The following is a 16,352-nucleotide window of genomic DNA, read 5'->3' as shown; positions in this document are numbered from 1 at the left end:
CTCTTTTGAGGTTGAATTTCTGTCCTGAAATGAGCTCAAATCATTTGGACATTTTGGAATTTTTTGCTCGAGGCATTGCAAAACAAGATTGTGTGTTGGGAAAGTGCTCTCCCAATCAAAGGGCCTTTGGACCTCCTGAAGAAACCTTCAGGGAATCCATGGATTTGGATTGAGAAAGGTATGGTATGAATATATGATGCACATTGTGTACATTTTCTCCCTCTATTACTAAAACCCCCTTGTCTCATAAGATAATCATGGAACCCACAATCAACATAGGTTTAAGCCTTCTCCATATATATCTTCTATTTGTATTTGGAGTCTAAACAGCCATGGGCCAGTGGCGTGCTCTTGAAGATTTGCCTCCCTCCAACAATGAGCATCTGGGGGTGTGAGATGATGTGCTGGAGGACCAATCTTAGTCATTTTCTGGAAGAGGATGGAATTCTAATCATAAAAATTTGGGGAAAGGTGTGCAAGAGTATTGTATTGATTATGCACGAATAAAAAAGCACGGGTTGCCCGTTTTTGTATTTATCTAGTTCCTTTAGATGGGGCCTCTAATTCAGAAGTTGGAGTTCCCCAGCAGCCCCTTGATGAAGGCTATAAGCAATATAGGAAATCAGAGGAATTTCCTAAAAGGTGAAAAAGTCGGGTGGGTTGAACAATTGATTCACCCAACTTTTCACGAAGTCTTGCAAAGCCAACTTTGCCTATTTAAGAAACTGGTCCCTTTCGAACCTGATATGACTTTGGTTGTATCGAATATGGTCTAACATAGAAATGAGGTCAGGGTTCTGCCTGATGCAATATTTAGTTTTTATTAATTCTTAGATATCTTAATTGAAGTTTTTTTATGACCATGGAGGGATGGCTTCCTTTGCATGCCTCACCTATTTGCTTTTTTATGTGACCTGTAAATTATGCATTAGCTTACTTCTAACAACCTGAGACCTTGTTCCCTCTCTTTATACCTTGTTTCCTTGGTACTTTTGGCTTCTATGTTACATGCATCAGGAAGGCTTGTGTAGTGAAAATCATTTTATTTGGCGTTATGCGTCGAGGTCTCATTTGAATTCTTGTCTTCATTTCTTTACAAGGTTAATCATGAGCACTGCCCTGTCAATCATTCTGCGCACCCCATTTACACAACATGATAAATGGAGAGAGTATATCAATGGATATTTCTTTCAGGATCTATCTTCTCACTCTATAACATATTGAAATGATGATCAGCAATTTTTTGACAAGATATGATGTTAGCAATTTGCTCTGTTTTTCTATTTGCTGAGAATGTCTTCATTCCTTGACAGGGTATTGTATAATTATGTATTTTTTATATGCTTCTATTGTTGTATTTTTTTCTTTCACTTGCAAAAATTTGTTGTAATTTGTGAATGCAGGCTGATTGACCCCAAGTGGTGTATCCCCTGTAAAATGTGCTTTCAATTACACCTAGTTTTGATTAAACCACTTGCATAACCATCAGAAAAAAGTTGGCATTTTTTATTTATTTATTAACTGAAGTTTGGTATCTTAAGTCTGTACTTGTACCTTTGTTCCATCTTGCCTTTTCTATTAGATGTGGAATGATTTTTTGTATTTATTTAATTTATGTTTTAACTATTCCATGTTTTCTGTTATGAAGGGATCAGGAGGCAGTGAAAATCAGAAATGTACCAGAAAGAGCAATGGCCCTACTGAACCAAATGGATCTGAAGTAGTGTATTCAAAGGACAATGTTGCTATTCACCCAACTCAGTATGCATCTGAGAGGATTAGTGGACGCTTACAGCTAATCAAGAGGGATTTGTCGTTGTTCATGGTACCTCTATCATCCTGAGACTATACCTGCCACGTCATTGCTTTTGGTCGAATAGTTTGTTGTGCTTTAATCTCACTTCTCTCTGTGATTTGTGAAATTTTAGTAACTATGTAAGAACTTGTGCTTGAAGTCTTACACCTGCCAGATTTTATTATAATGAAAGCCTAAACTGCTTGTTGTTTGGGCAGACATGGATTCCGTACAAACAGAGTGCAAGTTATGGTGTTGGGCAGGGCTCAAGAGTGAAGCTACCTGAAAAAGGTTAGGGTGGACTTCTTACGGGTTTGATGACAGATCATGCGGTTATAATTTGACAGAGTTGCCATTTAATCTTATCAAACTGTGGCTTGCAGATAGAAACTTGTATACCATCAGAGCGGTCCCACTGACGGATGTAAGATCTATTCGTCGGCACACTCCTACTCTAGGCTGGCAGTACATTATCATGGTCTTAACATCTGGTGAGTTTTATCTATGTTTACTAACTATTTACTTTAAAGGATTGAACTAATTGAAGAAATACCTATATATTGCTCCGTCATGATCCTTTTTTTTTCAATTTCTCAAAGAAATCTGAAACATGCTATGACATCTCTTATGATCGACTCCAATGAGTTATTAACTTTGTTTATCCAAAGCAGCTTCTTAAAGGCAACCTATGAATGTGTAACCTAAACTCCCTATAACATTCAATTTCTTGTTTTTGTATGAGTTAAATCTGGAAGAAATATCAGCAGTTGTGATATAACGGAAGCTCCTTGGTCCAACAGGCAACAAGACATTGCTGAGTGAAGATTGATAGCTCCTAAGGATCAATAAAGTTGACATAAGAAATAATTTAGAACTATATCTACAGTTAATAATTTTGAATGTTATCTACAGTTGTTTGGGCATTGAACATTGGAGTTGCACATGTATGTGTCACATCATGCGCTATGTCATGCTGATCTGTGGCGTTCTATTTACCTTGTTTAAATAAGTTTATGGGATCCATATGTAAATAAATATTTTTTCCTTTAATAGTCTTAGTTTTTTTCCATTTATATGTACTTAGCCATCACTTATTATTTCCTTTTCTCTTTCTCTCACAGGCAATCAAGCTTGATCTTTATCCTATTTTAAATTTTCTTTCCCTTCTCCCTCCTCTCTCAATCGTTTTAGATCTTTATCTTTTGCCTATATTTTCTCTATTATCTCTATCCCTTATGTCTCATAATTATAATTTATTAAAGTATAAAATGATGTATTCTTTCCCTTCTAGATTAACATAATTGAGTTGAACATTTAAATTGACACTTAAGCTTTTTCATTTTTGTGCTCTATCTCTCTCTCTCTCTTGTCAAGTTTGCGTGATCTTCAGTCTAGCATAAGTTTCAAAATGAGCATTTGGCACTGAAGTGATGTTGGTGGTTCCCCTTCTAAACTCTTTGCAGCATCTCCTTTAGTGTGTTGTTCATGATAGATTTGTTATACATTTATTGATGAAGATCAGATTACAGTTACTGAAGATTGGAGTATGATCAGCTCTTGCAGTTAAAATTATTATCCTGTTCTCTTGTCGCAAATGTTAATGTCAAAGATCTCCTGGGTTCTGCTTTTGTTTTGTTGTGGATGTGTAGCTGATTGCTTAGGTCAAAGTACTTAGGTTGAACATACCCTCGCCAACTTATCCTTTTCATTATATGGGATATGGATGTGTTTGTCTATGATGATTTGATATATCTCTTCTATTGCACAAGTGTGGTTATTAACTTGTCAGTTTCATGGAGAAGGTATTTGAATGTCTGGTGCAGTGGGACTTCTGGTTCATTTCTGATCATTATGTGCTCTGGAATGTCTTATTTAGGGTTGAGATAGATGGTGATTGTTGCTCTTTGTTAATGACAAGGGAGTTGCTACTTGCATGACCACTGGCCTTTAGTGTTCTGTAGGATTTTACATATTGCTGCTGATTCTTTGTATCATCATTTCCCAGCTCGTTTCACAAGAGTGAGGGCGTATCTCCATTCTTTTAGTTGGCACCAATGTCCCATGATTCTTTCCCTGACCTTAACCTTTAATCTTTGGAAAAAAAAAAAACATATTCCTAGTACTAGACCATGTGTTTGGATATGATTGCAAGTCAGAATCATTAGAAGAACAGAGCCATTTTGAGCTTATGGTAACGAATGTTTATTGATTCTTGCTGTGGTCTCTCTATTTTTTTCTATTTAGTGTGGTCATGTAACGAATAGTATACTTCTATTACATATAATGTATCTTTTTAACAATGAGGACGTTATATTTTTTGTTGTGTGCATGGTCCCAGCATAAATTTGCTGATTTAGTGTTCAATAGGCTTTTAATGCCCCTTTGCCTTAATACCTGGCCACAGTTATTTTTCAGTCTAACACTTAACTTTTGCCGGTTGTTGATTATTTGCTCTTGTATTAGGTACTTGTTAATGGTCACCTACCATAAATCCTGTACATGTTTCGTATAATTTGAGAGTCTTTTGCAGGTCTTGCATTCCCACCTCTCTACTTCTACAATGGAGGTGTTCGTGAGTTTCTAGCGACACTGAAGCAGCATGTTTTTCTTGTAAGGTTGGCTTTCACTTTTTCGAGATGCCCTTTTTCTTTGGTACTAATTATCCAACGTGTAATTTTGTCAACTTTTTTGTGACTTGTTGACTATTGGAACTAATTGTGACTGTGTTCAAGGTGGAATTCCAATTGCTACTGCATATCCTTATTTTTAAACTTAGTTTTGTCACTCTTTTTTTTGAATTACTTTAAGACATTGGAAATTATTTCTCTTCTTTTTTACACCATCTCAGGCAGCTTTTAGGTTTATACAGTTTTTCATTGCCATTTGGGGCTTAATGTTTTCTGCTCTGAATCTACCTCCCTGGTTATCACTATTTTATGATTCTTTGGTTTTAGACTTTCTGTTGTTAGTCTCACTCAATTAAGAAAATGCATCTTTCTGTTTGTTTTTACTTTTCCGTTTAGGTATGTTAGCTATTAAGATAGTAATTGACACCTGTAAATTTCAGGTCTGCAGATGATGCAAATGTATTTCTTGTTAATGATCTTCAAGATCCTCTCCAGGTTTGCAATTTTTGACTATCCAATATTTAACGATTTTCTTATTGAAAATATTTTAATGTTGCTTTATGGGTTTTAATGCCATAGAGTATTTTCTGACATTTTATCAAGTATATATTATGACAGTAATCATTTTTGCTAGCTTTCAACATCTTAGATAGCTTTCAACAACATAGGATTTTACCAACTTAATAACATTGCATTCTTATATTTCTAAGAGAAGAAGAAGAATAAGAATATAAGAATATATTAACTTCATAAAAAAAAACATTGCATTCTTATATTTGTGTTGACATTGGATGTTATAATGTTTGAATATGTTAGCTGATAGATACAGTTATCCTGCATTACAAGGTAGTACTATGTAGTGTGAGCTCTATGATGTTAAAATGTAGATACACATAGTACAGTATGATAGAAGTGGGTTGGCTTTCTTGGTGTTTAGCTCTTCTCTATTGACCCCCTGAGTAGGCAAAGGCATAGAGTTCTTGGCCTGATTGGTATCCCAAGTGACTTGAGGAAAGGAAGTGTCCAGGAAACCTTTAATTCTAGTTTAATTGATTTTTCAACACTGCTTCTCATGTACCTATCAAATAATCTATAGCTAGTTGCTTTGTGGCCTAGAAAATTGGAGAGATAACCCTCTGAGCCTAGTCAAAAGAGCTTTTGTTTCTGCTCAAGTAGAGCCCCGTGGTCCTAGTGGTCAGGTGAAAGCGCTTAACACTGAGCCTTCTCCATCCCTATGAAGGCTTCTCATTCTAGAAGTTCCATGATTTCCGAGTGAGCTGGTGCCTCCCATCAGCTTCAAAGTCTTCCTGTGGTTTTCTTGCGTTATGTCTGCAATTCCTGACTTTGTTGACATTGTCCATTCTTGAACCCAAACTTACATCCTGATTTTACATAACTACTTTCACCAATGAATTGATAGGAGTCATAATCCTTAATTTAGCATGTTACCAGCACTTATTTGCATATGAGTCCTCTCACTTGTTGACCATTAAATATCAAATTCAGGGCGTGATGAGATCCTGTCAGTGGTACTCAGTCACTTGTGCATAGGCAGTTCAGTTTTGTATTTATGTATTCTATTGTAGTTTATTGTCTTTTAGGTGTTAATGTTTTTTTATATTTGTTGACCTTGTAAATGTGCTAATGATATACTGAGATGTGAATCCTGTTATATATGTTTGCTGTTTCTTTTTGTTGCTTTTCACTTGTTGATTTTGTTACACATCCATGCATGCATCCATCTTGGCGTGTGTTTTCACATGCAGTTATACATTCAAGCAACATGATTACATATGCGTGTGTTGGGTGAGTTACTGGTATTACTTTGTGTGGGTGCATAAATCATTCTGTTGCATGTGTGTTTTGCACACGCATTTAATTTATTGAGCAGTATGGATTTTCATGTCACATGTTGCTCCGTGAACTGTGCCATTTTCCATCTTTATCTTTTGCGGTATTCTTGGAAGTTGATATTTGGAGTGTTATCTAGAAAGATTGACCAAATGATAAGTGAAACCAATGATCTATTGGTTTTGCAGATTCCTTACATATTATATGTATCCAATTCTTGTGAATATTTGTAATTTATTGCTTGAACTTGTGAAAAATGATCTATTGGTTTTGTATATGCCTTGCAAATTATATGTACGCAATTCTTGCGAATATTTGTAATTTATTACTTGAACTTGTGAAACTTGAAACAATCCAGCTATGGGGTATTGGCTGACTCACTTATTCATATGCGTTCCCCCTCCAAAATACATGTTAAACATATATTTTTGATTCCAATTTTTAGGGATCGATAATCTCAACCATGAGGATTATGAATATAAAAAAAATAAATGTTTAAAAATTTGGAATTTGAGTTTTTTGTTTTTTTTTGAAATTTTTTCACCCCATCAATCCCTCTTTATTGCTCCCATATTAAAAATGGGCATTTGATAGTCAAAGCGGACACATGCCTCCATTGACTCATGAAACACTTACCAACTTAAAATGTTGCTTGCAGATTTGTTTTTCATGTGAATTCATCTATCAAAAGTGTCATGCTTTGAGATCGGCATGTATGATCTCTCTCTCTCTCTCACAATGTTTTAAAAAACGGCGAGTCGAACCGGACTCGCCCGGTTCGACTCGGAAACACGTGTGCCCATGCCGGTTCCAACCAAAAACCGAGAACCGCCCGGTTTTAGAGTGGAACCATCGGTTCCCATTCGGTTCTATCCGGTTCAGCCCGGTTCTAGAGTGGAACCGCCGGTTCCCATCCGGTTCAGCCCGGTTCACACACGTAACACATGACACTCACGTGCGAGTTTGCCCCACGCACGTGCGAGTGTGCCCCATGCACACTCACACGCGCACGTGTGTCCGAGCGCACGTGCGAGTGTGCCCCACACACACTTACACGTGCACACGTGTGTTCAAGCGCACATGCGAGCGTGCCCTAGGCACACTCACACGTGCACACGTGTGACCAAGCGCACGTGCGAGCGTGCCCCACGCACACTCACACACGCACACGTGTGACCAAGCGCACGTGCGAGCGTGCCCCCACGCACACTCACACGTGCACACGTGTGTTCAAGCGCACGTGCGAGGTTGCCCTAATATTCTTATATATATTTTATATTTTATATTGCATAGGTATTTATATACCAAAGTTGAATACCCATATTTCGATGTGGGATAATTCCCAAACATCATTAAATGAAAATGAAATGTAAATATAGTCTATTAATCAGCAATTTATAATCACATGTAGTTAGATGGCTTGATGGTTATGACTTTGATTTTTTTACTTGAGGTCCCAAGGTCGAATCCCCTTGGGCATCCCTTTGGGCATGTGTTGCATTCGAATCCCCTTGCGGATGTGTTGCATTTTTGTTGTGTATATAGTGATTGGTATAAATATAAATATTTTTGTTGTATTCGAATCCCCTTGGGCATGTGTTGCATTTTTGTTGTATATATAGTGGTTGGTATAAATATAAATATTTTTGTTGTGTATATAGTGGTTGGTATAAATATAAATATTTTTGTAAATAATATAAATGACATAAAAAAATGAAAAATAAAAAAAATTAATTTTTTATATAACAGTTAATTTTTGTTGTATATAGTGGTATAATTATTTTTGTAAATAATATGAAAGGTATAAAAAAAATAAAAATAAAAAGTTTATTCTATTTGAATCTCCATCTTGCTACTAACAATCTCTTTTACTAAATTTATTATAGAAACCTAAAAAAATAAATTTTTGAAAAATTGAAGTGTTATTTCCAAAATTTGTGCGCATTTTATTAATTTTTACATTGATAACCAAATCTTTTATTTTATTTATGAATTTTTACATTATAAATCATGTAATGTACTATTTTTCTTATAGTTGTCAATAATACATTTTAAATTAGATAATATTATAAAATATTTTTAATTTGTTATTATTTGTCTAATAAAATAATTATAAAATGTAAACTAATAATTATAATTTCAGTATATAATATTATAATTAGTGAGGTTGTAATAATTTTGGATTATAGTTAGTTAGGCTGTAATAGTTTGGGTTTTTTTAGCGGGTTAGGGTTTCGCCAAAACGAGATTTTAATGGCAATTCTTTCATTGATTAGTCGACTCTTTATAATAGTCTATATATAATTATATATTTTATCCATTATAATTCTATGATTTTTCTTTTATGTGATGCAAATTTAATAGTTAAAATAAGTTTATACAGGGAAAGAATATCTCAATATTCACAAATTGATAAAAAAAATGAAATTTAATAATGCAGTGCCTTCATTTTTTATTGGATTCCTAAAAAACAACATTTATAATGAATTTTAATAATTTTTTTGGATTTTTTTGAAGCTTTAATCCGACCGATTCAATCAATTCTCGATCCGGATCGTCGATTCGCCGATCTGGATTGGTTTTTGAGGTGCCCGATCCCGGTCACCGATCCGCTTTTTAAACCATTGCTCTCTCATGATCATTTTGTGGGCATGACTGATGCAGAGAAGTCTTTCCTCTTTGGAGCTACCTAGGGCGGTGCCTGTTGCGAATGTAGCATCTTCAAGCAGCTCCTTGGCTTCAGTTCATTCAGATGATAACTCCAACCAGAGGAGTAATGCAGATTACCATGATAGCAGTTTTTCCCCTACTGAATCTGTTGGTAGACATAGGCAAAAGGTTCGAGACCCAGCTCGTGATCTGTCGATTCAAGTTCTGGAGAAGTTTTCCCTCGTTACGAAGTTTGCCCGTGAAACAACTTCGCATCTCCTCCGTGAAAGTCAAATTTTTGACAACATTGGTGGCTATGAAAAGCAGCAACAAGTACATTCTAGTCCTGTGAAAAATCAAGTTGGTGGAGATCCTGTCTCGCAAGAACTGCAAGATAAGAACCAAATTATTTCTGATCCTTTGGAGGTTAGCTTTTCCATCCTCCCTCCATATGTTTGAAAATGCTATCTAATAGAAACTTCTGACTTGTGGTGTATCTGATATTTTTACAAAAGCCTACCATATTCAAAGAGTGGGGATGTTTCACGTTGTTTATGTCTCTAAAGAAAATATACTCCAGAGGGAAATAAAACATGGTTTTTTTTTTTTTTTTATTTCTTTAAACTTTATCTGTCACATTTTTTAAGTTGACCTGTCAATGATGTATTTCTTGCCACGGCTAGAATTTTTGACATATTTGTATTCAGATTGTTATTTTGTTTCTTATCATTATTACTATTTTTTGAGCCTAAAGAGTCCCAATAGCATTTATATATCCATAATATGTAATATGGCCAGTTAGTGGGTCATAGGAATCTTGTTATCAATGTTTTGGTTTTTTGTTCTTGTGATTCTTTCACTTGTTAACATCCGTGTTCTATTGACTTTAAGGTACTTCCTATATTCCTCTTCACTTGGTTCTCATCTGGTCTTCTCCATAATGATTTTGCAGACCATGAACTGTTGTTTCTTTGATTATTTCAATATATTTATATCGTTTATGCAACCATATTAAGGATGTGCTGCTATTAGTAGGATATCGCATGCTAATTTGTGAAAGATTGTTATGGTGGGAAATTGATATGAAATTTGTTGGTGGGAGTTGAAATAAATGGCATAGTTCCCCATGTTCTATTTATTCTTGAGTCGGCAAATGCAAGAGCAGTTATACTCTTTCTGCATAATCTGCAGTTTGTAGGATCTGTGCTATTATGTAAGAAGATGCCCAAAGGTTCATGTTGTGCTCCGAGGTTTCTATATGTTGTTCTCCTCTCTCTAGTGTTTCCCCTTTTCTCGCAAAAAATGTTGGAAATGTTCACACTTCTTTTTTTTTTATTCTCTTTTTTACGACATTAAGGAATTCCAAGTGTTCCTGGGGGCTGTAAGTGCTTTTAGTGCTTGCACTCTAAGCACCTCTTCAAGACGTGTTTCAATATTGTGGCAATTGGCTCTCCTTTGGCAATCTTCAGTTGGTGATTGAATTTGTTGAGCATGCTCTCCTGATAGGTTCTTTTTTTCCCCTTGATGTAAGTGAATGCAGAAGACCATTTCTTGTGAGGTGGATTTCTTGTACCCTAATTCTATGTATGTTATATTAGAACAACTTAAAAGGAAAAAGTGTAATTTTTCGAGCATGCAGAATCCTTCTTACACTATAATCTGGAGAAAACTTTTTGGTGTGGTTTATTAATTCACGACTTGGGCTAATTTTTCTTTTATTTTCTGGGGCTGCAAGTCATTTAATATGCTAATGATTTGGACCGATTTTCTAGCCTTTGTGGTTAGCATTGCTCATCAAGTTACCCTTATACGAAGTCATATTTCAAGTAATCTATGCTTGATATAACATCTAACTGGTCTGGTAAGACCAATTCGCGTGCCAAAACCATCTGATTCGAGACCCCTGTTCTTGTCAAACAGAAAATAGCTTGTAGAAATGGAAAATTGTGTGAAGCAGCAGCTACCCTAGTGGGAACCTTTGAGCTTATCGATAGTAAGGAGGTATATGAAGGAGCTTACTGATATGTACTTTTCATTATTTGATTTACAGTTTTGTCATGCTCTTTGTATTTTACAGAAGTATCTTTAACGTAATTTGCTATGGCTAGAACAGAACTTACATCAGATCCTTCACCATTTTACCATTGAGTCATCAGTATTCAGTATATCTGAAGTGTCAAACTGAATGTTTCTTAATTCTCAGAAGTTTCAATTCTTGATTGGAAATCTCAAGCTCTTAAGAGCCCGATCCTCAACAATGCGCATTACATTCTGGGGAGTTCATGCATCATCCTTTCTCAGTATAGTGTAATTTCTGTAATTTTTATTGAACTTTTTTGTTTCATGATTTTGCAGTGAAATGCTGCATCATAAATATGTGCAAATGGAGTAAGTCAGCTCTTTTCTGAAGACATAAGAAAACTTGACCCCTTCTAACCACACTTTATAGTTTCTTGTCTGCACAAGTTCTGTGATGACTTTACGTGTCATGTGCAGAGTGTATTTGTGAATATTTACTCTTGGTGTTTGTTCTGTGTGCACCTCAAAATTTTGATCATTTGATTCTCTCTGTGGAAAACCTATTTTATAGCTGAGGTGCGGTTCAGTATTGCGATTGTGGTGGCTAACTTTCTGATTTTTTGGAATGAATCTTGGCATCAGTCATCTATGGATTAGAGCCTTAGACCACATTCTTTTAGTTCCAGTCACATGCAGCCTAGTTGACTTAGGTATGGTAATTAGTTGATTGTCCTAGATGATGACATTCTCTAGTTCTTCGTCTAATGGGGTCAAATGTAACTAACTAAAGCATGGCTACCATACCTATCTTCTGAATGTCATTACAGATGTTGCCTGCTGCTGCCCCTTTGTCTCTTACCCCCATTATGTGCATCTTCTGGGAACTCAAGGAAGACGCGTAGAGGGAGGTTGAGGAGCAAAAGTAACATGTAGAAACTGGGTCAATGGTTAGGAATGTGGGGTTTAAAATAAAACTCAAGTCTGTTGTACAATTGCAGGTATTGGGAAGAAACCAGAAGTGCCACAGAAGGGAACCTATATGGAAAGCCATTGGTTTGAGGCATGTCATAAGGGATTGAGAGGCATATTGACCCGTTAATGGTTTAGTGTTTGCAAATAGGAAGGGGTGTGGGTATCGGATGTCTAAGACCAATGAAAAATTTTTGGTTGGGAAATGGCTCTGGTGTTTTCTCCTGGATTCAGACAGCCCTTGAATTAGTTCATTGCCTTGTATATAAGTGTTGACGGTGATTATTGAGGATTTTTGGTATGTCTTTCGGTTATGGGGATATTGCTTGTCGTTTCCTTTTTGGGAACATACTTAGGGTAAAGGATGGGTGTAGAGGTGAGCTTGCCACTAACGAACTAGGAAAAATCATAGTTGTTGGAAACACTTGGGAACCCGTAACGTTTTAGGAACTGGAATCGCAGCTGGCTAGAAGATTCTTGTCTTAGGAAATCTTTGTCGTACAATAGGAATCTCTAGGAACTAGATTCCTAGTTTTTGAGAATCGTGTTTCGACCAAAATAGATCAATGTTTCATCCACATATGGAATCGAGAATTCCGTCATCTTTGGAATCGAGATTCCCATTCCCTTGGAATCAATACTCCATGGGTCAAGATTCATTAATATGCGGAATTGAGTTTCCGACATCTATGAAATCGAGTTTCTGACATCTGTGGAAGAGAGATATGTCGTTGTTTCCAAATGTGATTCTAACAAATGTGATTCTAACACATTTGGAATCAAGTTTCTAAAGTATATGGATAAGAGATCCGTGCCAGTTTGAGATCAAGATTTACAATAATATGGACTATAGAATGCGTTTGATAACCCCTACCAAGAATCGAGATTTCATTTTTATGGAGAAGGAAGCCACAAGCACATCTTCAGCCTCATCACCTTTAGAACCTATATTGGATGTCTCTTATTAGAAAGTTTCCCAAATTTTAAAGTGATTGTGTTGACTATTGAACTTACGGTCATTATATACAAAAGACAAGTATTTCTAAATTGTTATTTTGACTTTATTAAAATAAATACAAAATAGGATTATGTTTACGCCATGGTTTTACTTTTAATTGTATGTGTTGTATTTATCAGCTATATTTTAAATTTAAAGTAAATGCCATCCAGGGTGGTACAAGTAAAATAATGAAACCATGCAACCCCTAGAAGCATTCGAAGGAAGATTTCTACTCCAATTAACGTGGAATCAAGATTTAATCATCACTGGAATCCATATTCGATATATTTGGGAACGTTTACCCACAATTAATGGGTTAAAGTTTCTAAAAATGTGTTGGATCGAGATTCCGAAACTAAGGAATTGAGTTTCCCTGGTGTTGATAAATGGTTTCTAAATGTGTCGAATTGAGATTCCGATGTGTCGAATTGAGTTCCGAAACTAAGGAACTAAGATGTGTCGAATTGAGATTCCGAAATTAAGGAATCAAATTTCCTTGGTTCCGAAAAACGGTTTTCGTGGAAATTCCTTAACGACAACGCGGAATTGGGTTTGGAAACCGGAAATGCGAGGCCGGTGTAGAGATTCCGGTAACTATGGGAAAAATCACCGTCAGTCGAAGTAATAATGTCCCCTAATATTGAATATCTACTTCACATGAATTTGTTTTGCACAAAGATAGTTTGGATTGTAGAGAAATTATCAAAACACCAAAAACTTTGTAATTTTCCCATGACTTTTGCATAACCTAAATGGCCTCTGGTCAGAAAAAAATGATCAATTTTTTTTTAAATTACTCAGGTAAGTTTGGACATTTTTAAGCAAGTAAAAGATCAAAGTTGCTTTGGCTTAAAGTTAACCAAATACCCTTGATTGTGACAAATTGTAGATAATTAGTTTTTGGATTTGCAAAGAATTAAATCATTTTAATTTTTTTAACAGCAATTCCTAGAAAACAAGGACCTATGGAAGATCAATGCATGTGCTCCACTTTTTGTAAAATATTTGGATTCGTGGCTGTAAAACGACATGTCAGATCTTAGTTCAATGTTTCTTCTGTTCTACCACATCACATCTCTTTTTTTTTTTACCACATCAGGCTTATAACAATCTAGTCGCTGCTTGAGTCCCACACATGAGAAGTTTATTCTCCAAGTACATGATCATATTTGTTTCAAAGTATTGAGTCTTTTCTGCAGCTTGAGAGAACCGTAATCCCTAGTCTGTAATGATATTGTTCTCTTATTGTTGTTGATTTTTTGTGCTTGTATATCCTGTTATTATTTTACTTTTTGCTTCTATGTTTTCTTATAAGAGTTGGATCGTGCAGGATGTACTGATCAATTGATAATCACTTGCATGTGTTGAAGTAGCTGTAACCTGGGTCCTGGAGATTTTATTAATTTTTTCCTCTTTAGTTTTGTGTGGGGTATGATTTAATGTTTGGCTTTGAAATTTGTCAACTTTATTTGCCGTGCGGAGGAGAAAATGGCAAGCTGCCTTCAAGTTGCTGTAGACATGTGTTATGACCATATGGGCCTATGTTCTTGACCGACCTCTTTTGCATGAAATGGATGGCCCTGGCTTCTGTGGAGGACCTCATGGTAAGGTGTGTCTCTATTGCGATCCCATTTAGGGGTCAAGTGCTTTGGCCCACTGAGTGGTATGGCCATCATTTGATGTATTTGGAAATAGCAGAATGGTTGTATATCTATGGATCAGATGGTGCACGAGTTGGTCCTCAAGGAGAGGATTATGATTATGGTGATCTAGTGGACTTTGCTTCGATTAAAGTTTTGAATTTTCAAGGCCATTGACATAGTCAAGGATTGAATGATTTTGCTTTGTCTGGTACATCTTTGGCTTCAGCCCAGAACAGTTTGGATTGCTTTGGTGGGGGGCACGATGATGCTACTTTAATGGATGTTCACGAGGTGGTCTAGGACTGGTAGGTATGGGTTGGATTATTTGGTGATGAAGAAAGTGGGAAGCTTAAAAGCTATTCATGCCCACTGAGGACATGAGAGGCTCATGCATTGCTTACAGGTCAATGGATATGTCCTCTTCTGTCTTAGGAATTGTTTAGCTGTAAAAGGAGATGTCTTAATCTCACAAGATGGGCTCGTACAGAGTCTTCTATTCTGTAGAAGATGCATATGATATTTAGTGAGATCTTCAACATTTATGATGCTAATGGTGTGGTATTAGTGCACACTCTTATGGCAGCTAACCAAGGGTTTGATACCCTTTCTGATCTAGGGGTTATTTAAGACTCACTGTATGTTGAAGCAATTTTCAGTGTTGGAATCTTGGGATGTTGTCTTGATATCTCTAGACATTTGTTTTTTGTTTTCAAGTTGCTTCATAATTTTGTTCAAGTAAGAAATTTTTTTGTTGATGATAAAAAAACTATGTGGTTGGTTTGATATTTGTGTTTAACTACATAAGCGGTTTTGCTTGTCTGAATTCTTGGTGAGCTCATCTTGTTGCTTCTTATCTCTACATTTAGTACACTTGACATCCTAATTTCGTGTGAGAGCATTTTAGCCTGTAATTTTTTTGTCAAATACTTTAAGATGTTTGTGAAATTGTGCTCTATATTATATGCTTACATAAATTTATAATGCAGTTGTATGGTTTTGTCTCTTTGTATTTCCTTATGATTTCCATGCTTGCTTTTAATTGCAATGGTTTAATTTGGCAGGCAGAGCAACAATCTCTTGTTTGGGGGAAGCCACGACTCCCTCCTCTTGGACATGAAGAGGTATTTTGCTGTGTGGGTCAAATATATGGACATATGTTTCATCTTGTGTGGAGTCCTTTGGTTGTTCCTCAGTAACATTGTTAAAATTTGTGTTACTTTATTATCATATATAACAGAAATTACATCTGTATTAGCTTTTCTTATATTCTAGAGCATCATCTCCAGATTCTAGGCTATGAACAGCATAACCACTTTTATTGTGGCTGTAGTGACATTGATCCCTGTTTTATGTCTTTTACTGCTTCAGTGTGACATCATGATGCATGTGCATTGTTCTGATTCATGTAGCATGGGGCATGGATTCTTAGAGTTTGCAGCTATTATTGAGTTCTAGATGTTGTGGACTCAGCTGAACTCGTGTTTTTTCCTTAAAACATGAACAATACATTAATGTCTGTTTCAACTACTGAAACCTGATTTTATTAAGGGAAAGGTTTCTATGCTTCCCCTACAGCATAGAAGTTCTATCCTCCCCCTACCATCTGCCGTCCAATTTTGATCAAGAGAGCAACTCACCGTTTGATCCTAGATCCGACGTCTCAAAGTATTTTATTTTGAATATGAAATTTGGTACGTGCCATCTTCTCATTGGGGCGCACCTATAAAAAATGTTAAAAATAATTTTTTGATAAAATATAATGACCAAAATACCTCTTGCAACTTCAGGGGTATTTCGGT

The 16,352-nt window shown here is 36.0% G+C and overlaps 1 protein-coding gene across 2 annotated transcripts in view; it reads left to right on the top strand.

Moving 5' to 3' along the window:
- Positions 1 to 16,352, top strand: part of LOC18444959 (RabGAP/TBC domain-containing protein) — a 48,762-nt gene that overhangs the window by 5,617 nt on the left and 26,793 nt on the right. The window contains exons 2-9 of one of the 2 annotated variants that reach the window (XM_006855114.4): positions 1,649 to 1,825; positions 2,014 to 2,086; positions 2,179 to 2,286; positions 4,326 to 4,410; positions 4,863 to 4,917; positions 8,938 to 9,348; positions 10,843 to 10,923; positions 15,615 to 15,674. In XM_006855114.4, coding sequence (XP_006855176.1) covers positions 1,649 to 1,825; positions 2,014 to 2,086; positions 2,179 to 2,286; positions 4,326 to 4,410; positions 4,863 to 4,917; positions 8,938 to 9,348; positions 10,843 to 10,923; positions 15,615 to 15,674 — 1,050 coding nt within the window. The remainder of the gene's footprint in view (positions 1 to 1,648; positions 1,826 to 2,013; positions 2,087 to 2,178; positions 2,287 to 4,325; positions 4,411 to 4,862; positions 4,918 to 8,937; positions 9,349 to 10,842; positions 10,924 to 15,614; positions 15,675 to 16,352) is intronic. The other variant, XM_011629023.3, reaches the window with a different exon arrangement.

This window comes from Amborella trichopoda, chromosome 13, assembly GCF_054954075.1.
Source record: "Amborella trichopoda isolate Santa Cruz 75 chromosome 13, AtrichopodaSantaCruz75HAP2 v2.0, whole genome shotgun sequence".
In the NCBI taxonomy this organism is placed as follows: Eukaryota; Viridiplantae; Streptophyta; class Magnoliopsida; order Amborellales; family Amborellaceae; genus Amborella; species Amborella trichopoda.
The sequence above is the reverse complement of the archived record's forward strand: the minus strand, read 5'-3'. Positions and strand labels throughout refer to the sequence as shown.